Genomic DNA, 23,828 nt, shown 5'->3' on the forward strand with positions numbered 1-23,828 from the left:
GCGGAGGAGGCAGCGGCGGTGGTGGGACCAGTCTGGCGAAGGGGGCAGGGGAGGAAGGGGCAGCCCAGTAGCGATACTGTCAGGCTTCCCCTTTCCCCCCCTTTCACCGGTGTCGGAGGAGGCAGGGGATTCTCCTGCCTCCCTTGCCCTTGCTGACACCAGCAAAAGGGGGGGGGGGAGAAAGGGGAAGGCCTGTAGCGATGCTTCACAGAGCAGGGAAGGAGCAGCTGCCACCCGCCCCTCCTTCCCTGCTCTGTGTCAAACATTTTCCCCCCCTCCCCGCCGCCATGGTTCTTAAAAGCAGGCTTTCCCAAGCGGCAGTGGTGGGCAGTGGAGGAGATGCTTCCCTGCTCCCCGTCAAACTTCTCCCCCCCCCCCGCCGCTTGTAAAAGCAGGCTTTTGCAAGCGGCAGCTGCAATGGGGGGGGGAGGAGATGCTTCACAGAACAGGGAAGGAGGGGTAGGCGGCAGAAGGGTGAGCAGGGAGAAAGGGCTTTCTCGCCGCTCGTCTTTGTCCGTGCCGCTGCCACCCGCCTCTCGCAAGTGCAGGCACTGGGAGAGGCGCAGCACCCCAATGCCTGCTCTTGTGAGTGGAGGAGGCGGTGACGTCGCTCCATAAGACGCACAGGGATTCCCCCTTCCTGTTTAGGAGGGGTAAAGTGCGTCCTATGGAGTGAAAAATATGGTAGTTTGAATAATCCTGGTTTGAAATGCAGAATACTTAGAAGTAGGAACAAAACCTAGACCTAAATTTAAGACTCGAAATTCCTCTGGTTTTAATGTCCTGTCAAATAAATCAACCACTAAAGTGGTATCTTTATGTTCTGAGATTATTTCCTCTGGTAAGGGCATCTGGTGCGCCGTTTGGAAAGAGACTGGTATGTATAATCAGATCTTGGCCTAAGTTCTCTGTCTTCATCTGATCTGTTGGTACTGGATAGGGTAGAGTGCTCATAATCAGTAGGAATGGTCGAAAGTGGAGATGTATTGGATCTGTTAGACTGCCTGTGAACTAGTCCTGAAGGTAGCATATCTGATTAGACATATTTAACTAGTGGGCAAACAAGCCTGGTTGTTTCAGAGGCTTCTTTCTTTGCATGTCTTGTTGAGATCCTAAAATGTCTGTCCAACAGTTGCTTGAAAAGCTTTGAGAGACTGAAAGCATAACTTGGTATTCATGAAGTACAACTGACTTGATTTTCTTTAATGATACATTTCAAGGCAGCTGCTTTTTATAAATTGCCAATCTGCCTAGGGACAGCAAATCAATGAGAAATATGAGTGGTTGCATTGCACAAGCACACTGTATCTTAACAGCGACCATTAGATTTGTATAGTATTTTCCACCAGTGCTAAGGTAGCCGACTCGATAAATTCTAAAGCAAAATTTCCCACCATTTTTTTAAAAGTAGCATAATACACTGAGCTTTCTGCAGATTAACTCTGACATTATGTGAGACTTAAAAAAAATACTGCAAGATCTTGTGTAATATCTTCAGATGCGCAAAAACAAAAAACCCACCTTCTTTCCCCTGCCCTTCCTGGAAGGCATGAAGGCAAGAAGTGGTGCCTGGTGCAGCAAATTGTGCAACATTTCAAAGCAGTATTGACATTGAGAAAATGGCAAGAGGTTTTCAGTGGGAGGGAGAGAGAAAAGAAAGAAAAACACACCACTGCCGGCCCCCTTTCCCTTCATAAGAAAACCCAACTAACAGTCCACCTTCATTGCAAGCCTTCCACATGAACTATTTTTGGAAGTTCATACTTTAATGTAATTGGGGGGGGGAATAGTAATTCACATGAAAGTAATGGATTCCCCCCCCCCAAATCAGGGATCAAATCTAAAGGGTTCAGGACCATCCACATATAGAATAGGGCTAAGTAACTGCTGCAAGTAACACCTAAGTAAAAAAGAGCTTAAAAACACAACTTGTCTTGGGCAGTGCCAACTGCTACATCAGGGTGGGGAACCAGCATAGCTCCCAATTTGGCCTGCAAAACCATTTCCCCCAAATCCTGTGACCCACACCTGATGTCATGTGTGATGTTAGGTGTGGGGCAGGCAGAGACTGGGCAGGATCAGCTGCAGAACCAAGTTCCTTATGGAAAGTTTGTGCAGCAGAACCCTGTGGAAAGCAGGGTTGAAGTCACCACCCATCAGCTGCATGACTGAGTTTCCCATGGGAAATTTGACTGCACAGCCAAACCCTACAGAAAGCAGCTCTGCTCAACATAGGGATTGCAAAGCCCCTTGCACTGCACAGACACAGCAAGCAAAACTCCTGTTGCATAATGCTGTCTCATACATAGGCATGCCCCTTCTCTGGATCCAAGCCTTGATGTTCCACGTTCGATATTGCTAGATTCCCAACTTCCCATCAGCTTCAGCTAGGTGTGGGCCAATTTCCAATGGTCAGGGATGGGGAGAGTTTTAGCTGAAACCTACAGGCTCCGTACAGGGCTTTTGTTCAGCCAGAACTCACTGTAACCCAGTTCCGACACCTCTCAGGTGGGCACCAATGTCATAAGAAAATAAGGGAGGCGTTCATGGTGAGTTCTAGAATATGCATGAAAGCATTCTAAATGAACACAGTAGCTGAAGAAACCACCAGCAAGCACCTCTTGAAACAGCACCAAGAAAGAGTCTCGTTGCACTCCTTGGTGCCCAGAGAAGACGGACTAAGAAGGTGTCCAGATATGCACAGGTTACAGATGTAAAGTTTCCTCACTGCCATCACTCTCGTCTTTTCAACATCTTGAAAGTCTAAGCGTTGAAGAAGAACTTAGCAATTATGCTCATGTAATGAAGAATTTTCTTTAACATTAATCACCACACACCCTCTTATTAAATGGTTATGTTGGGAAACAGCCAAACACTTTAGGCTTTCTGCACAGTTCCTGGGTTCCACCTTGCTAAATCAAAGTGCTGTTCCTCCCAAACAGAAGCAAGATCCTATCTTCTGGTCTGCAGGTGCCAGATGGGACAGCGCACAGGCGCATGCAGAAGAATGGAAAATGAAGTAAACAAAGACTCTTCTGTACTTCATAGTATTTTGTAGTACCATTATTACAGGAGATTTTACCCCAAAATTCTGCTATTCTACATTGTGTTGAGAGGAACGAACACGCATACACAGGAAGTGCCTTTACACATGTGTGAAGAAAAACCTGGTTTACATCATACACATAGCGTTCATATTTTAAGGCAGCATGGCTTTTAATGAATTTTAACTTGAGACTGGAGGGTTTTAACTTTGTCTTGGTGTTTTAAGTTTTCTGTTACTGTGCCAGTTCATCGATTTTTGTTCTTTCTTTTCTTGTATAGTGCCTTGTTAGAGCCAAACGGTGGCATAAAATGTTTCAATAAATACTCTATATAGTATTCATATTATTGAGGACAAGGACTTTTGCAAGAGGGCTTCCTGCTTCCCCATGACATCATCCGCCAAAGTGGCCTGTAGGGGTCAGGAGAGCCCCATAACAGCATGTGTTGGAGGAAAGGGCGGATCGTGGTGTCTAGCAAGCTAAAATGTTTGCACTGACAAGTGTTGCATCAGAAGAGCGTGACACTGAATTCCTTCCTCTGCTATCAGTCTGATGTGTTAACCATTCTTGCTACAAATTCATGATCACGTATGAAATCTATATTTCAGCAACAAATTGATTAGAAGGATGGGAGAAAGTGTATACCTTACCAATCTTCAACATCATACCATGGTTTCCCCAGTTTGTGAATGAGTCAGATTGAGTACTGAACTAAGGATACCAAAAGGTTAGTAGAATGATCCATCTTAAACGAACTGTTACACCCGATTTAAAGGAATTATGGTTTGTTTAAACTACGGTTTCATATCCTGGGCATATGAAACGAACTGCAATTCCTTGAGTTCAGATGTAAGAGGGAACAGCGGTTAGTTTCAAAATCAGAAGTTGCATGCTTCAAACTCTTTACTAGGAGCACAAAAAAGAAAGGTGGGAGGGAATATATTAAACCGAGGGGACAGACATAAGATTATTATCCTTAAAATGACCTTCATGCTAAGGAAAATGTCTTCATAAAAAGTTCATAGCAACTATGGCATTTTGGAACAATGAGTCTCTACACGATTTTTTATTTAGGCATTACGGGTGGGTACTAAATACATGACAATATTACAAAATTTAAGTTATTAGCTGAAGAGTATTCTTCACGAACACACCCATTCACCCATTTTCCTTGTAGAAGTCCAGAACTGTACACAATATTGGAATATTGGCATACTTAAAGTGCAACTTGTCGAAAGGTTTACTAAAAAATAATAGTACTTCTCAAAATATATATCTCCATCTTAAATTTATTTAATTTTTCTTAAAAAGTCTGAACTGCTGGTACCCTGAACTGTATGCTTGGCTGCCTTTGTGATTCAAATATAAAACTCAGAAACGGAAAAAAAATATGGTTTGTCTCTTTCTCTTTAACGTTGAAATCATTTCCCCATATTTGTCTTTTGAATTAAAATGTGAAGGGCGACAGTGTTTAAAGAGGAAATGCTTTAATACATACATGAAATATAATCGTCACAGCACTCAAACTCATGATCTGCTCCAAAATAGTTGTGCAGGCTTTCTGTCCAACATAAGCATAACTTTCCATAACCCTAGCGTGTATCTTCCTTGTTGATGACTTTATAGACGCCCCACAAGGGGCATAGGCCACTCTACAGGCCGCTCCAAGCACTTATTTGCTGGTGCTACTTCCTTCATGAGCAGGGTATTAAAAGGCATGCCTTCCAGTCATGTGACTGCTTCATGGCACATGATAGAGCTATTGTCATCAAGTCACCCCATGGCCTGATCACTGTGTCTTAAAACATCAATTGATTCACAGGAATTTCAGAGGAAAAATTATTAAAATTCAATGTATCAAACAACTGTGCTAGTTCTTTGAAATGCCGCTGTGCATTTCTTCTCTACAATAGTAGCATATATGTTATTGCACAAATTTAAAGGCAGGCTAAGTGCTTAGAAACCACCCCCTCTGCTCCTTGCACAGAAATCTGCAAAAAATTACATTCAAAATCATATAAAATGTTACAAAATATTAAAATGAAAATGTTAAAGTATGTGTCCTGAGAATATTACAAAATTCATTATACAAGCCCTTCATTTTTGTTTTATTTACAGCATCCATTCCCAGACATATTTTTTTTACAATTAGCATTGTATTGACACTGTTCCCACTCCCAATATTATAGCAAAAGGTATATTATTTGCATTTGAGTAACCAGTCTGTTATCTAGTTTACATACTTTTCTTTTCTACACTTCTAAATGAAACAGTAACCCAGAATAGTTGTTTTAGCACATAGAAAATGTTGAAGGCTTTGTGCATTTCTATATTTTGGTCAAAACAGTTAGTGTATACACTTTTTACATTTTGGCAAAAGAAACGTGAAAATCTTATTTCAATATACTTTGATTTTCCCCATTATAAATCTATAGTACAGTATATTTCATACCCCAGATTAGTCATTTTCTTTTGCAGTATTTTCTAAATTTGCTTCAGAAAGGCAGTTACAAGGTAAACGCTATGATCTAAGTGCTGGGGAGAAAACAGCATCTTTGGGCTAAATGAAAACAAATTCACCAGAAAGAGTAAATAGCATTATTTGTCTATTTCCTGAAACACTCAGCATTTTACAAAAGAACAATTCGCATTCAGTATCCTATGCAGCACATTCCTATGGTTCATTTCATCAACACTAAAGCTTCATGTATTAATTTTTTTAAATATAATTCTTAAACAGTTTTATGAGAGAGATAATCACATAATATTTGCATATTTTTAAACAGGGCTTAGATAAAAATATATATTCTGTATGTCTCTTGGGTTAAGGAAAAGACTGCCATCCTGATAGCAGCCATTCAAGCATGGAAAGTTCTGAACACAAAGTCTATCCTTCAATTCTTAGCTCTGCATACAGAGTTCAAATTGCAACAATGATCAACTTGGATTCCAGGGATTAGGTAGCAGCGGTGGCTCGACTCTCAAGAGGTGCTTATTTTAGACAAGTACAACCCATACTCATAGCTAGCTAGGAGGAGGAATTTGGCAACAGATAGTTGTATTTATCAGGCTAACATCATAAGGCTTCCTTATGGTATGGGTCTTTAGAGAAGAATAAATGAAAAAAAGACCACATTCACCTACAAATTAAAAGCAGCAACATACATAAAAAACTTCAGCAACATACATAGTTTAAACATTTACTGAATGATCTAATATGGTTTAGGCAAAACCAGAAGGAACTTACTAAATCTTTAAGGCATCAGTGCACCGAGGACTGAAGCGCCAAGAAATAAATATAAACATCAAAAAATGTTACTGTGGTGTTATCTGTACAGTCATCGACATACTTTACATACAATTGTTACCCACTTATAAAATATATTTCAGTATTAAAAGCATACTAGAGCATGAATTTCACATCACTTTTCAATACTTCACTGAGTGAGCTAAATCGATCTGGCAAGATTCTCATCTTCACTGTCCCATCAGCTCCACATGAGAATATGTGATTTGCTGGTCCTGTCTCAATCTGCATGACACCTGTCCCAAGATTTCTGAAAATAGACTGTCGAGAATGTTCATTGATGAAAGTGTGAAGAAGACCAAAGTTAGATAGGCTCCATACCTAAAAACACAAAGAAAAAAATATTTCAATATGTGGGTTTGTTTTTGCTCTTACAAGGACAATACTGTTTGTTTAATCCATTACCTCGTACTAAAATTACTTCATCGATACTGAAACTTTGGTTATTGCGTTTTTTAAAATATACCGTGTATTATTTTATTTTATGGTTTGTACTGCAAGCCTACTTCAACTTCTATAAAGAAAGGCAGGGTATAAATATTTTAAATAAAAAACAAATTTATAGTTAAGGCAATACTAAATAGTCTCAGGTCTAAGTTAAAAGCAGAGGAGAACAAAACATTAAAGTCCTACCCCATATAATTCTTAGGCAATGCTCTAATGAATGTGTAAATAAATTTATATTTATCGAAGTCTAACAAAATGGAATTTTACAATGTGTTACCTTTATGTTTCCTTCAGCAGATCCTGTGACAAAATATTCTTCTGTAGGATCCACAGCAATTGCTTTAATTGAAGAATCATGACTCTGGAAAAATTGTCGTTGTTGCTTTTGCCGAAGATCTATTAAACAGGTATAGCCTTTTCTGCCACCTGATATTAAAAGCTGGTGTTTGGGGGCATATGCTAAGACAGTTGCTCCAGTATCGTGACAAGTAAAGGCTGAAATCCAAATCAATAAAATTAAATGACAGTGTATTAGTATTTTATTTGCCATCTTGTATAAAGCTTTGTGTAACAATAATAGCGCACATGAACTAGAATATTAAATCTAGGTTTTAAAGTGCCAAACTCAAGCCCAAATGAACTAAAATGTTACTAATTCTGCTGTTGGCTCTCATGCACATGGTTCATAGGATGCAGAGAGTTCTCCTCCCTAAGCAAATGACTATGAGAAACCACTTAAATCAAGAAATTTGTCCTCTATTAATAATGCACGTATTCAACAAGATGTTGCGAATAATCTTTAGCACAAGTTCCTCTATTGGTCAGTTGATTGCATGTAAAACGAATAGTGATTCTTTCTTTCTTCTATCAGATCAAAATGACCTGAGAACAACAAAAATTGCCAGATTTATCGAGGGTGCAATGAGACTAAGGGCTACCTTTTAAACGACAACCATAGCCATATGATCTTTTCATCCTTGTTGTTTTTAATTCTATATTGCATGTATTTTGTTGCTATGGCTGTTGGCTATGCAAATAAAGTTTGTTGTTGTTGTTGTTGAATAGTGATTTGTGAGGATAAGACTAAACAAGGAACAAGAATGTAAATCTAGACCACAGTATTTGTTTTCCAGAAGCTCGATAAAGAATGTAGCGAACTTTAAGGGAAACGTAACAATTATCTGAAACCTAAAAACTCTACCTACATATAAATCTGCAGTTTTAAATTGTTTGTATATATGCGTTAAACTTACCATGCACTAAGCTACTAGAATGTGCAACCAGAGTATCCCACAGACAAATATTTCTAAAAAAAAAGAGAAAGAAAAAAATAATGAAGTAATATTTTTTTTTTGAATTGCACTTGCTGGTGCCCTCCCTTTTTATACACATCGAATAGTGTTTGTGTGTATGTGTGTCTACTTCACTATATCAGGATAACGCTTCCTGCATCGGATAAAATGGACTGCCTATCTGCAGCCCCTGACAGATTGCCTCTGAGGGGATGATGCTGTTGCAATAATAATTAAGTTCTACTCCCAGTAGACCCACTGAAATTCATGGCTATAACTTCGATTCATTAATTTTATTTTATTTTATTAATTTTTTTATTAAGCTTTATTTAAATTTGGTTTAAAATACATTCAACACACACTGAAAGAATACAGGCATACCAAACAGACACTAATATATAAATAATAATAATATACAAAATCATATAAAAATAATGGTAAAGCAATCCGTAATTTCATCTCCAAATAATAAGAATAAGAATAATCATAATATAATATAAATAATAATAAACATAATATTCATAAACATGAAAATTCTCAACAATACATAAACAAAAAAAGAATGGAAGAAAGAAAAAAGAAAAGAAGGAAAAAAGAAAAAAAGAAAAAAAAGAAAAATACATTCGTCTCATCATTCATACCCCCCAAAAAACCCAATAACGATATCCTATTAATTCATCAAAAATCCCGATATTTATCCCACTAAAGACTTCCACTTATCTCTATCTCAGATTTCTTTAAATGTTATTCTCTAATACTGCATTCCCAATTCTATTTTCATTAATTTTAATGGGTCTGCTCTGTTTGGTGGTTTTATGCTTGTAGAAATCATTTGTGCAAGGCAGGATAATTCATTTTTGCCAATTCTCTCCTACCTACTATAGTTCTACTATATACTATTATATATTATATTATATTATATATATTATATTATATTATATATATTATATTATATATATTATATATATTATATATATTATAGTATACTACTATAGTACACTCCAAAAAGCTGGTCTCAAGGACTGGAGGGCCCTCCTAAGTAGTGTGAAATATGGGGTCAAGAACTGCAGGAGGTTGGTAGAACTGGTGAAATGCAGGTGTCCCACCTTGTGCGAGCGGAAGCACCTTCCCCCTACTGCAAGCCACCACTGGCACAGCCCAACATATAAAAGTACTTTTTTCATTTGCACTCAGCCTACCACTGTGATCTTGGAACAAGTTTCAGTACCTGTTGTCAGTAGACTGCCCAGCTGTGGCTATCAAAGATGAAGAGCTGATGAAAACGAAGTCACTGGCTGTTTTGTTATGGCACTGCCATGTCTGGAAATCGTAATGGGCATTAGTAAGTAAAGGTTGGAAACAAAATTAATATATATATAGGTCTTTTAAACAGTAACATGTATGAGATTGTCTAAGGGCTTTCCATAGTCATAATAACAACTTGAATTTAGCCCAGTAACAAATCCTCCCTCAGCCAGTATGGCAGGAGTGTTAAATGCTGATAAGATCTCGCATTGGTCAGCAACTATGCAGCATGCAGCCTTCTGTCCTAAGTGCAGTTTCTGGGTCAAGTGCAAGGGAACCGTAACATTCATAGTGCATTGAATTAATCCCACCTTGGAGCCCCAATGCCAAAACTATTGCAATTAAGCTCTCCCAGTCCAGGAATAGTCACATCTATCATACCAGCCAAAGCTGGAAAGGTGTTTTTTGTTTTGCTTTGCTTTTACTTCTTTTCATTGAACAGAAGGTCCCTAAAACCATATCATAAAATACTTTTAGAAAGTTCTCCTGTTTCAGAAGTGGTTTGCCATTTGGCTTGTGGGTTGCTGTTAAGAGAAGAAGAACGAGCACAAAACCTGCAATTTTCCAACCAAGTATATTTAAGAAGATGCTTTTAATGTCTTACAACTATTTACTTAAAAGTATGCGTGCAAAGCGTAGGAGGAAACCACAGTCAAGAATATAAGCAGCTTACAACAATTAAAATACAGCTTTTCAATGTCATGGTGCTATCAAACAAAAGCAAGTGGGGAGGGGGCTTTTGAGGCTCACCAAATATGGTTTGGGCGTGCTTCCATTAAGTAGAGACGTTTTCCAGTTTGTTTGATAGAGACTTATAAACCCATCACCGTCAACGATCCCAAACTGGGGTGGGGGGGGTCGGGGGGGGGGTGGAGAACAACAGTAAGAATGTAAACATATATGCAGTTCCAACATATATTGTTTGTGTTTGTTTGTTTATATATTGCCCATACATTTAAACTTATTGTATGCTAAACATTTAAACCTGTGGTTCCCAGTGTGGGCCACACACCCCACAGGGGGGCCATTTTTTAGGGGGGGGGGTGCGTAAATCGAGAATGAGTTATTAACAGTGAATGGCCTTTTAGGCTTCCTCCTCGTGAATAGGAGTTCACATTTTCAATAATAAGAATTATTTGTCACGGGGTAAGTGTGTTTCAGGGTTTTAGAGATTATTAGGTGGGGCATGGCCCCCCAAAAGGTTGGGAAACTACTGATTTAAACTTATTTTATCCTAAGCCACTGGAAGGAGCAAACAGAGCATTTCGTAGAAACACATTTTTTTTAAAAAAAAATCTTTCTGAGATGCAAAAGGGGACGCTACCTTATTGCCTTGATAATTGAATCTCATCCTTGTAATCCTGGAGTTGCCACCAGACCGGAAACATGTAATTTGTTGAGAATGGCCCCACTCAAACATTCTCACACTGCCATCCTGAGCACCTGTCAAATCTGGAATAAAAAATAATCCATAAAACTTCAACACTTCTTTAAAACCAAGGTATAGTTACAATGGCCAAAAATAGATTCAATCTGAATTAAGAATTATAACCGCCTACAAGTATGGTTTCCCCCCCCCCCTTCATCTTTTTAAACAAGGGGCACTTTTCCTTGCTGGATGTTTTCAAACATTTTTCCCCCCATACACTGTATAATAAATTGAACTACTGCAAACATCAAAATGGGCTAGACATATTAAACTTACAGTAAGGTAGTGTTGGGTGGGAAGCCATTCTTCGAACATTATTGATAGCCTTCTTGATCATCTGTTAGATGTGCAAAAATAAATAGGTAAGCTGCAAAATTGACCAGAAGCCTTTTAAAGTAATTAGTGATGCAAAATGCAGGCGCTACCAAGTTTGTTTACCTTCATGAATTTGGGGCTGAAATATGGATGCAAGTCAATGAAAGCTACATAATTCCCTCAGCATTAGTGCACACTGATATCAACAGAACATAACCCCTGAGTGTATGGGAGCTTTCATTCCACAGGACAAAGGGTCCCAATAGAGACACTCTAGGCTGCATTCTTACCTCTTTTCTTGCCAATTCCTTTCTGATTCCATTAAAATTATTGGAATATTCCTGTATATTGTAAGGTAAGTAAGACAGAGGTAGAAGCAGAAGCATGTAAGAGAGAGGCAAACAAACTTTTACAGAAGTTAACTAGGAATGAAGAAAATTAGGTTTTGCATTTAATCAATCACAGAAAATTTAGTTGTGAATTATTTGCATTACCGTAACTGGAAAATTATGTATCTAAGTAGCCTTCGGTTAAAGAGCATGTATTACAGTAGGTAGTAAGGTATTGACTGTGGCACATTCATAAAGCCTAATTTTTAAGGAGTCTCCTAAATGGTACTCCTGCAGCTTCTCCTTTCACAATTAATTTGTCTCCCCTACCCCCATTACTTGTACATATGCATCTTCCTCCAATTCTTATCCCCGTCTTCTCCAAGTTTATTTTTTAGCATTAAACCTTTATCTCTTTATTTTCCATCAGTACCCACTTTGGCTCTTTGCCCCTCAGAAGAGGGAGGGGAAGCATTCTGATTTGGCAAGTGATTAGCAGGAAGAGTAGGAGAACTGGAGTGTGGGAGTGGGATTTGGAAGGGCCAGAAGATGCAGCGGCAGGAAGCCCCAAATGTTTCCTTCTCTCTCAGTTCATCCATTCCTCCCTTCTCCTCTTCTCATATTTGGCTGGGCACTCTGCCCTCCCCCCCCCTTTCTGTATTTTGCTCCTTTCCAATTTTGCATGGTACATCTCAGTCTCCAACCACCTCTTGCTTCTGTGTGTGCTTATGCACTCACGGTGCATGTGAGCAGCTACTGGGAATGGTGTCAGTCCCATGAAAAGGCTATGATGGGTGTGGGGTGTGGCTGAAGCCCACAGGTGGTCCCTTGCCCACAGTTTCAGGGGGGGGAATGGAGCAAAAACAGAGTTTAAAATATGTCAAAAAGGCAGACACATTAAGGAAAGTGTTTCATCCGCCAATGTCATTTGAACTAGGCATTCTTCCATACCTAGCAATGCCCATTTCTAGATAAAAGATTAGGTAAAACAAAACATGTACACATCCAGCTTTGTTCAATACCACACACTTGCTTTGGTCTTCCTTGTATAACAGCTGAAGGGAATACTCAAAATTCATTCTACGTGGATGTGTAAGTTGCCCCAACACTTTAGCATGGACAAGATGCCCATGTTCTCCCTTTGGATGTTACATAAAGACCATAAATTTGAAGTGATAATTCAACCTTGCAGCAAAATAAGGTATATGGTAATCACAATGCATAGGATCACAGCCTTGCTACTGTCTGAGCAATTACTATCTTCCTACAGTATTACTGGGCTCAGATACACACACTTTAGAGATTATTTGAGATGTTAGCGTAATCCATGTTACTTTTGCTTTATTTTCTCTACTTTTTGCAAAGGCCAAAATGACCGAGCATGGATACAAAAATAAAAAACGAGGATACAGGTGAAACTCGGAAAATTAGAATATCGTCGTAAAGTGCATTTATTTCAGTAATGCAACTTATTATTTTTTCTTTTAATTTTTACAAATGCTTTCTTTTGGAAATTCCACAGTAATAAAACAAATAGTTACAATAATACAAAAATAAACAAAAATAAACATCGCTATTACATTTCATTAATTACATTCCATTTATAATTGACCCGCCTAACAACAAATAATTACAATTACAACAAATAAAGGCTTGACATACCTTGCTTTGCATGTCATGCATCTATCTCATATATTGGTTTCCCCTTTTAAGTTGCATTACTGAAAAGCAGTTGTTTTAAGTAATTAGTTCCAATATTTTATAAACTGAAGCTAATTCCTGCTAATTGTATCAAATTTTATTTATTTTGCTTTGTGCTTGGCAACTTTAACTCACATAACTGCAAATAAACCTGCCATTTCTCCTCCATCAGGAAATAAAGGGCATGAATGAGTTTTGTAAAATATATCGAGTGCACAATGTCTTCTGGGCCAATATACACATAACGGTTCATGCATGTTTCTTTAAAAGAATCATCAACTAAAGAGCGTAATAAAGAGGTTAACATACAAAAGCAAGTGAGCTTTCCTAATGTAATAGCAATGTAGCAAGCAGCATGTACAGCCTCTGATTCCTACTAGCAGAGCTGATGTGAGAACTCAGAACTGGTGAAGATTTAAAACGTTGGAGAGTAAAAGCAGAGAGTGTTCTCTTCTGAGGAAAGTGTCAGAACAGTTGGACCAGAACTAAAACTTCAGAATCGCTTTAGAGACAGCATGAAAAGGTAAGAAGCTAAGGAAGAAGAGCTCCTAAGAGGTTGGAGAATCTAAGGGGATGTTGATGGAGTCAAAAGTGGACTGAGTTACATTGGACCAAGTGAAACACAGATGGAGAAAGAATCCTGAAGAAAATGCAAACAGAAAACACACAACTGAGGACTCTAAGTGACTCTCATTTTCAGCACTCCCACCCCATAGTAAAGCCACAGAAATACTTGCCCCTATTGTAAAGAGTTCTTGTAAGGGTTACAGTTAGATGAAGCATGTAAAGCACTTTGAAGGCTCTAAAAGGTACTATTTCAATGCTGTTACGTAATGAATATTCTGCTTAAAGGAAACTGGGCTAGGCAGTAAATAAAACTAGCTGGGAGTAACAGTGGCTGTAGTAACAAAAGGGACAATTTTACAAGACACAGCTTTTTAATCATTGTACCGCCATGATGGGAATTTACAGCTAGTAAATTCTCCCAAGTACAAAGGTCATATCAAGAGCCAGACATGAAGATCAGTGAAACTCAAACAACAACAAAAAAGGAGAGCTCAATCATGTGTAAAATTAGAAATAAATGGCCAAGGAAGGAAGGCAAGGAAGTAAACCCTAGGCTGAACTTGGATCTCTCTCAATGTTTATCCTTTGCACAGCATATGAAACTTCTGAATAAAGGGCATCAACAGCAGGCTCTGCCTTTGCCTCCCTTCTCCATCTCTGCCCTTTGAAAGGAATCAATGGCAAAAGAGGCAAGCTGAGGAAACTTAGTATTAGCATGGAACCCTTTTGGAATGTTCAAAATGCTTCATGAATTTGTGTCACATTTTCAACCACCATATATGGACAGATTAGTTTTATAATTTCTATGCTACAATTAGGGATTGAGAATTCAACCAGCAACTTCTTAACTGATATATCACGTTCTTAGACAATGCACTATTACTAAACTTTGCTTTTGTTTCCAACAGCATTTGGATTGTCTGCACTGAAGAAAACTGTTAAATGTATGGATTCACACATTAACAGAAGTGCTGAGAGTTTCTTAAGTAATTATTAATGTTTTAATCTTTAATAGCATTAGAAGTGTATATATTCAGAATATGATTTATAACACCTAATAAAACTTAAATATTCAATATTAAGTGTGCAACAGTGTGTAATTCAAGGATTATTCTATTGCAGGTGACTCACCACAGCAGCACCTCTGCCAGTCTGGGTACTACCAAGCCAAGGCATGTTGATCGGAGTGCCAGGATTGCTGTGAGTATAAGGAGTAGTTCCCTGAATGTTTCCCAAGTCATCACGAGCGTGGATAACCAAGAAATCATCAGCTCTATAAAGGAAAATGCTTTAATGAGAATTTTATGTTGCAAGAAATGGCAGTTGTTCAGCCAATCTGAATCTACAAATTAGAAGGCAACATCTCTGATTTAGGCTACCGTAAAATGGCAAGAAGGGTCTGTTCCCCATTCAATATTTCCCAGCTTCTGACTTCTGAGCTATGCTCCTCTGCAAACCACTGTTTCAAATCTATACTGTCCTGCTCCTGGAAAGATTCAGGAGCAGGAGCAGGGGGAGGGGGTGGCTTCCACCATTCCTCCTCAGTGCAGTCCTCCTCAGCATGGTCCCTGACAGTCTGCTGGGTCTGGCCAATGGTCCATCTAGTCCAGCATCCTGTTAACATAATGCTGCCCAGATGCCTGCTTTTACTTGGCTCTTTGAATTCAGAACTAAGGTGACCATATAACCACTTCAGTGTCTGGCCAGTCTTTTCAGACATCAGGACAGCTAGGCCAACAGCTGCCAAGGGGGAAGAAAGGATTGCTTTTGTCAACACAGGTGGACTGTAAAACCACAGCAAATAAGGGTAACAGAAAGGCGGTGCTAACATTGGGGGAAAGGTGGTCTGGGAACTGAAGCAAACAGATAGGAGGAAAGCCCAAGGCTGAGGAGATAAAGAAAATCAGGAAGGAAATCCCATAATACTCTTAGATAAATGTTTTAATATTTTTTAAAAAACTAGTTGGATTAAGAAATTACCAGTGTATCATTATCATGTATTATTAAAGGTAAAGGGATCCCTGACCATTAGGTCCAGTCGTGACCGACTCTAAGGTTGCGGCACTCATCTCGCGTTATTGGCCGAGGGAGCCGGCGTACAGCTTCCAGGTCATGTGGCCAGCATGACAAAGCCGCTTCTGGCGAACCAGAGCAGCACATGGAAACACTGTTTACCTTCCCGCTGTAGCCAGGACAGGCTCTAGGTGCAGTCCCGGTGGCGCGGGGCGCCAGGCCGGCAGGGGGGGTGCTGTGCGACGAAGCCGTGCTGTGTGATGTGAGGGCGGGGGCGCCGGAGCGATCTCGCGCCTCAGCGCCAGGGCGCCCGACCTGCTAGAGACCGACCTGGCTGTAGTGGTACCTATTTATCTACTTGCACTTTGATGTGCTTTCAAACTGCTAGGAACTGGGACCGAGCAATGGGAGCTCACCCCGTCGTGGGGATTTGAACCGCCGACCTTCTGATCGGCAAGCCCTAGGCTCTGTGGTTTAACCCACAGCACCACCCACGTCCCATCATGTATTATTATCATGTATTATCATGTATTATTATTATTATTATTATTAATAATAATTTCATTTCTATACCGCTTTATATTTTTAAGAAAAAAATAAATTCATGAACAGAAGCCAATGTTAGGAGACATAGCCAAGAAATGAAAAAATATACCCTTTAGCTTCCACTTCTACATCATCATCAACCCAAGTGTAGATCTGTGTAGCAAGAATTCCAGAAACATCTAGTTCTTGAACATCATGACTTGAAGCTATTGCAATACAATTCCTGTTGGCCTGCAATATACAAGTGTAAGGGGAAAATAATAAGCTCAGGACACCACTGGTTAACAATACCTTTAATTCCACTATTGCTTGTTCACTAGTGAATACAAAAGGCCCATGGAAGCATGAAGTTATGAGTGTGACAGGGTGTTTAAATGAATCCACATTGGCAGAGTTCCACATAGCTTCATATCATTTGGGTCCCCAACCACACCAATTAGCTACTCTTCTTTGGGTGGAAAGTGCAGAAGGTTAAAAATATAATATCCATGCTGCAGTCAGGTGCATCTGGTCCAGCAAGCTTGTTTCCAAAATTGACCAGCCAGATGCCCCAGGAAAACCATTATCAGGGTATGATTGAAATAAATAGCTATCTCCTGTCTGCTATCAGTTTCTCAGTCAGTATTATTGCATTTCAAAGGCTCAACTGCATGAAAAGCTGCCCATGTATATGACTTTTCATTTATGTTGTACCCACACATTGCAACCATCTGTTTATGTTGGTAGTAGACCAAAGTTTCTAGAACAGCAGAATTACTGCAACAGAGATCACTGTGCCTTTTGTGCATGCAGAACACAATGTAATATTTACTGTAGGAGAAATAAAAATGGTGTTATTACCTCTAGCTAAGGTCTGACTATTTTATTTAAATATTACAATAGCTCTTCCGTCTTGTGAGCCTGCACTACAACATTCCAAAATGTGCTTTTTTTTGAAGCACATTCCATTTGTGCGCATACCTTGTTGACAGCAAAAGCAGTGATAATGTCAGACTCTTTATGGATAATTCTAGCTTTACTTCCAGGATATCCCATATCAGTCTCTATCTGTATATAAAAGGGAAACAAAGAGAGAGGGGATCACACACATACCTTTTTTAATCAGAAAGATTTCTATCTTTCAAGCTCATGCTGAAATATAAAAGCTAAATATTAATCAGGAAGAGATCTGTGCTACTTGAAAGCGTGTTACTTTCATTAGTTCTAGATAGTCCAGTAAAAAAGGGTAAATTGCTATAAAAAATTAAATACATTTTAAAAAGTGTAACAACTTTGCATCCTATCTACCTCATAATCATTTATTGTCACATCACTGTGATATTTAATGCATAAATGGCCAGAAAACTGGAGAAAGAAAAGCAATTTCACATTAAGATGAACCATGTCTACCTATGAAATATTTAAAATTGACTCTGTATTTACCATTTAATAGCCTAGAACCAGTCACTAATAATGTGAAATTTGTCGAGAGCAGCAATAACCATATGAACAAAGGAATCACATACAAAGGAGACCAGAAAATTGCTGGTATTAGTCCACTCTGTATCTTCCTAATCAATACCAATGAACCACATGTGTTACACAGTTAAAACACACACACACACACAAACATTTTGAATGTAGGCTATAGTTTTCTCATCTCACCATTTATTTTATTTCACATATACCTTATTGATTCCAGGCTCTTCCACTGAAGTACTTTTGATATGTTCATTTTGCTCTTCTAATGACTACACCAGAAAAGAATAAATCACATGACAAAAGACAAGATGAGACTAACATGCAGCTATGAGGCAAGGTTAACAATTACATAGTAATTTTATGAAGATGCAACATTTAACTTAGTGGAACAAAATTGTGGAACGCTGCAATAAACTTCTTTGAAGTACATTCTCAGAAGTACATCAGAAAGAGTTCTATACCTTAGACACTATGGTGAAGACTTAACTCTCAGTTCACAAAGGGAAATTGGACAAACTATAATAAATGTATTTATACCAAACAAATAATACTCTCATTATATTGTTCTCCAGCCAGTGAACTTTACTGCTTACACATTAAGCATATGCAACCTTTGCATTTGAGGAATGTGGTGCCTTGGAAACTAGAACAAGCTTGGATGGGGGTGGAGGTGAGTTCAAAAATTTGAGTAACACTGGCTTAAGAAAAGCCAAGTTAAAGGTATTAAATTTCTGTATAAAAACGTACAATACAAACCTCATTCGAGCTCCTTTTCTTTGAAAATATGTTTCTGATGAAGGTTTCCTGGACCATTTCTTGTTTAACGAGGTATTGCCAAAGTCTCTTCACAGATAGTGCATTATTACTTTTAGACCTAAAAATGAAGAGAAACATGTTTTTAAGCATGCTGCAGTTTCTGTAATCCCAGTTTAATCCCACTACCCTTGTAAATCTGGCAGAGGAGAATCCAGATTTGCTCATTGCTCAAATCAATGCCAGGCAGGACGCAGGTGACCGTCAAAGAGAGTCATTTTTTGCCAGCATGGAATCAATAATCATGTTAACCTATTCATATGGAGCCAGAGAACTAATCCCTCAGGTTTGCTTTGTTTCAAGGAAGCTAGGTTTGAAATTAAGATGACCCAGTCTGAGCAAGGAGTGCAGATATCATCTGGAAAAGCAGCAGAGTGTCTTAGCAAATTCTGATGAAGCACAACCAAGGTAACAGAAAGAAGAAGAAAACGATAAGTAATAGTGTAAAAGATAAAATAAAAGAGAAGAAACTGGATAAATAAAAATAAGGTGGGTAAAGAAGCTCTCTTTTTTCCATAAAAGTCCTCATGTTTCCTTGCACATTAAGGTGAGACTTCCTCCCGAAAACAGCAAGAGGTATTTCATTTGATTTACTTACTTGTTTGTATTTGTAGTGTAGTTGTAGTTCGGTTTTGGAGGACTGACAGAAAGGCACAACAATATATAACTTAAAGCAGCGGAGGGGGTCAGAGTAAAAGTCAGCTACAGTTCACCCCAACTCCATGTTTATCTGCATGATTCATGTTTGCAAACTTGTGGTTTCTTTGCCTTTCCACTTTTAAATATACAGTTCAAAGTGTACATTAAAATACAATCTACACGTGCGCACACACACAAAATTAGTGAATTGTCCTTAAGTACTATCTGCAGTGGAAACTTGCTTTGAGGTAACACATCCATGCTATGCTATACAACGCTAATTAGAATGTATTGCCGATATGAAAACATGAATGACAACTGGTTTACAGAGCATGAAAAGTACAAAAACGACAGAGCCACTGTGCACACTTACTTAAAGGGGGTGTTTGTTGGCTCTAGCAAGGCTTTGTGGCGAAGTAGTGCAGGGCCCGAAGAGGATGCATCTTGAGAAGTATGAACAGAAATGAAGTTTTCTGGTGGGCCGCCATGCATCTCAAGTCGCCTAAGAAGAACTTGCTCCCAGCGTTGAAGTATCTTTAGCACTGCATGACACAGTGGGGAACTAACTGGAAGCTCTAAAACAAGAACAAGTTTCCCCTTAGCTGCAATATATTAAGGAAATTTACACTCTATTTTCTGCTACGGTACTGTTGTCACATCAATAGCAGATTTTACTCTATAGATGGAGCCTGCACATTTCCCTGTCAAGATGCACACAAGCAAGAGAACCAGAAAGTAAAAACAAAATCAAACGGACACATAAATTTACATGCTGAATTTGGACATGGGCATTTATATGTGCTAATGAACTGTATGAGTAAAGCTGGAGATGGCAAACTGGTTATGAAATGAGGAATAACAGTTCTTTAGCCCAACCCTAAAATCCTTTATATATGTTGTTCATGTATGTATAAATATTTTTAGTTACATTTGATCCTGGCTTTCCTCAAAAGAACTTAAGATGACATACTGTACACAGCTTTTTTTCATCTCTGTGAAATAGTGACTAGCCCAAGGTAAGCTAATAAACTTAATGAATAAATGTGCATTTGTATCTTCCCAATCCTAGTCTGCATAGCTGTCAAATTTTCCCTTTTCTCGCGAGGAAGCCTATTCAGCATAAGGGAATTTCCCTTAAAAAAATGAGAACTTGACAGCTATGCTAGTCTGACACTCTCAACTCGTACACCACACCGACACCGTGGTATGAAATGGAGCTTAGTTCCTCAAAATTATCCTTAATATGACTGCATCTGTTAATTATTTTCAAGGTTTAACACAAAACAGACCCTTTTCACAATTACACAGATTCTAGCTTGTTAGCTGGCTATATGTGCTTTTTTTTATAAAGGCATTATAAAAATATTACTGCTAGAATATGACTTGGTATGTAGCTTAAATATATGCTCGTTCAACAGAAGCTCCGGTTAAGCCACACTTAATATTTTAGCTGGCTGTTTTAGTGGAGGATGTAAAAAACAAAACAAAACAAAAGCCTCTCTGTTTAAGAAGCTCTGTAAAGGGAGGCACCTCTTCTCAGCTTTAGCAACTGTGGCTCATGATGATATTATTGCAAAACTTTTACCCTTAAAACTCCTCTCTCTCTCAGTCCCTTTTGATTATTCACTCACAAAGTTCAAGAGGGATCATTACTTCAGCATCTGGACATTACATTAGCTTCTCATCCATATATATCAAGAAGGAAAAAGAGAAGGCTAATTTTCTCAGTCCTTAAAACAACCCCATCCCACAATGTCTTCAGGAAAACGAGTTTGCCTTTTACACCAACTAAAATTCAACTAGGCTTGTAACTGCAAGCAAGGACTAAAAACATTTGCAGTATTAGGATAACTGATAGAATCAGATATGTATAGATGGAAAATAAGATATGGACATGCATGAATGAAAAATAAATATAATGGAACCATGGAGAGGCTAGAGGGAAGTCAAGGGATTGGAGAAATCCCACATTGTGATATTGTATTGATGTTTATTTTATATTGTTTGTTATGAATATAACCAATAATATTTTTTTTAAAGTAACTGCAAGCAAGGATGTACAGGGTTTTTTTTTTTCCAAAATCAAGAGTTGTATAAATTTTATGAAATAATAAAAATAAGCACCAGTAAATTAAGGAATATGAGGGAATTCTATATAAACAAATCCAAAAACCCACTAAGACAGACTTACCTGAAAGATCATGCCCAGCCATAGGGTAGAAAGTCTTCAAGTTCTGGAGGACAAGCTGAACCATAGCCAACCGCATCAGAGACCAACTAAACAGAATACACAAACAAGTATAGACGAGCTGTGAAAAGATAATACTGGTTTCCCTTTCCTTTTTATTATTAACTAAGGGGTATTCCTCTGCTTGCCCCATACACCGACTCCCTTCTCCCTGCCTCAGTTGTATTCCCCGGGGTTTCCCTCTCCAGGACCCCAAAATTTACCCCACCTGCTTCCATATTCCTCTCCAAGACTAGAATGTGCTCTTCCTTCCTCAGCTTCCAAACCCGCAAAGGGTTGCAATATCACTCCACGTCCCCCCTCTCTCCCACCCACAATGTAATCTCCCCCACCTTCAGTTTTCCCTTCTTTCCCCTTGTCTCTCACTTGCCACAAAATCTGGAAGTTCCAGTTTGTGCACAGAAGCACTTTGGGAGTGTGTAGGAGAGAACTTTAGATGGAAAGGTGGCCTCTTCCCTAGATGCCTCCCATTTCATAGATGAAAACAAATGTAGAAACAGTAAAGGAAAACAAATGAATCATATAATTTCATACCTATATGAATTTGAATTCGAATGTTCCTGACTCTTTAAGTCTGGTGAGAATTCATCATCACCTTCTTCATCGCTGCTTTCTTGACTCTCCTCTGAGTCATATTCAATTCTAGTTTGCGATGATGGAAGAAATGGCTAAAAGGTAAATGGAGATTGGAAGAGCAACAAAGTCTCAATTGAGGTAAACACAAAACAAAATACACTTGCTTCAAATACTTAGGGAGATCTGCTTATTATCATTTCAATTTCAGATTACTTTTAGTATGACTTGGCTTGGAAAGGGTAAAACCAATAAAGAAGAACTTATTGTTTTTATTTCTTTTAACCTTAGAAATACAGGCAGGAAAAATGCCAGGTTCCCTCTTTCCTTTATACTTAATTCACATATTCTGCACACCTTTCCTTTTATTTCTTGGCACTATTTCCTTTTAGGGTTGCCTCCTATGGTCAGTCCTTAAGCTACTTTACTAATTACCTGGCTTTTTACAAATAAGATCAGCCCACAGCTATTCTGATGTCCTCGCTTTTCCACCTGCTTAGCCAATAATTTAAGGTTAAGAGATTGCTTTTCAAGCAGGGTTTTTGGAATAATTCAAGTAACATGTCATATTAAAACACAATTTTAAACCAGAGGTGGAGAGCCTCCTGCTCGCAGAACAAATTTGGCCTGCTGGCCCTGACCATTTGGCCCGCAAGACTGTTTTGGGGAAGCCATGTCCATCTGCCCAACATCCGATATCATACATTTAATCAGGTGTGGGGTGGGTAAGGGCTTGAAAGATGCATTCAGTGGTGCCAATGAAGGTATCTGCTTGAAGAAGGAAGAGTTGATTGTGCTTCTTCTTGAAACTGGATTCTGCTTTTTGCAAAGAAAAACTACCTCACCAGTAAGGCCAGTATGTGACAGAATGAGAATCACTTTTGCTTATGGAAAAGATTCCAAAAGTGAATAAAAATTAAAATAAGATACCTTTGCTATGAAGTAGTCCCAAATACTAAGTTCAGGAGGGATAAATTTCTCTTTGTAATTTTGGGCATCTTGTTCTATCGAGGGTAAAGTAGTCTGTGAACTCTCTTTTAGCGAGGATTTTGATGACATTCTTAAAAACTTCTGTTGCTTCTCACCATCATCTAGAGGAGAAGAGGCTGCAGAGAGAAAAAGATGCATCTTTTTTTTGTAAAGTTTGGAAACCACTTACCAGATGTCTATCATCAAACTATTTAAGAATAAATGTTAAAAATCAATGTCTTAATTGCAACACCAACCACCAAGCACAAGCCTAGATTTAAAATCTCTGGCTTCCAAACCTAGCTCCCTTAATCCTTTGTCTATCCTCTACCTTAACCCTACACCTCCAAAGAGGTGCAATTATACTGCGAAAATTCTTAGCAAAAATTTAACTTTCATTTCTGCATACCCGAGAAATCAAATTTCCAACTATCATATTACAATGCAGACTGTCAATTTATATCCCCACAGAAGAGCAGCATGTGGTGCTGCTCTTTGCTAATAGTAAATAAAATCCTCACTGGCATGCAGGTTTTAAGAGTACATAATCTATAAATGGAAGTGCACGATAACACAGAAATAATTCAGATTGATTTTTCCAGTATATAACGTCGCAAAACATGCTCATAAAATTCTCCTTAAAAATGCAACTCACTTACCTTAAAGATAAAAACATATCTGTTATAATACAAAGTACTTTAAAGTTTTCTTAAACTTTGGTTTTTAGCTAGCACATCAAACATGCACATGCATTGCTTAATATGGTGCGTTAGTTTTTGAGCTCAACAAAAATAACAAAGCTTTCTTATGTTTGAAATGAAGGCATAGGG

General features: G+C 38.6%; 1 protein-coding gene across 6 annotated transcripts in view; it reads right to left on the reverse strand.

Moving 5' to 3' along the window:
• Positions 1–4,631: 4,631 nt before the first annotated feature.
• DMXL1 (Dmx like 1) overlaps positions 4,632–23,828 on the reverse strand; it is a 70,360-nt gene continuing 51,163 nt past the window's right edge. For 2 of the 6 annotated variants that reach the window (XM_060280148.1, XM_060280146.1), the window contains exons 29-45: positions 22,960–23,135; positions 21,991–22,124; positions 21,400–21,485; positions 19,582–19,783; positions 18,513–18,630; positions 17,963–18,025; positions 17,256–17,342; positions 16,405–16,526; positions 14,868–15,009; positions 11,430–11,480; positions 11,101–11,161; positions 10,720–10,847; positions 10,146–10,238; positions 9,319–9,410; positions 8,052–8,104; positions 7,076–7,293; positions 4,632–6,672 (exon numbers count right to left, since the gene is read on the reverse strand). In XM_060280148.1, coding sequence (XP_060136131.1) covers positions 6,448–6,672; positions 7,076–7,293; positions 8,052–8,104; positions 9,319–9,410; positions 10,146–10,238; positions 10,720–10,847; positions 11,101–11,161; positions 11,430–11,480; positions 14,868–15,009; positions 16,405–16,526; positions 17,256–17,342; positions 17,963–18,025; positions 18,513–18,630; positions 19,582–19,783; positions 21,400–21,485; positions 21,991–22,124; positions 22,960–23,135 — 2,051 coding nt within the window. In that variant the 3' untranslated portion in view covers positions 4,632–6,447. The remainder of the gene's footprint in view (positions 6,673–7,075; positions 7,294–8,051; positions 8,105–9,318; positions 9,411–10,145; positions 10,239–10,719; positions 10,848–11,100; positions 11,162–11,429; positions 11,481–14,867; positions 15,010–16,404; positions 16,527–17,255; positions 17,343–17,962; positions 18,026–18,512; positions 18,631–19,581; positions 19,784–21,399; positions 21,486–21,990; positions 22,125–22,959; positions 23,136–23,828) is intronic. The other 4 variants (XM_035099584.2, XM_035099580.2, XM_060280147.1 and 1 more) reach the window with 3 other exon arrangements.

The sequence above is a fragment of the Zootoca vivipara genome, chromosome 11, assembly GCF_963506605.1.
Source record: "Zootoca vivipara chromosome 11, rZooViv1.1, whole genome shotgun sequence".
Classification (NCBI taxonomy): domain Eukaryota; kingdom Metazoa; phylum Chordata; class Lepidosauria; order Squamata; family Lacertidae; genus Zootoca; species Zootoca vivipara.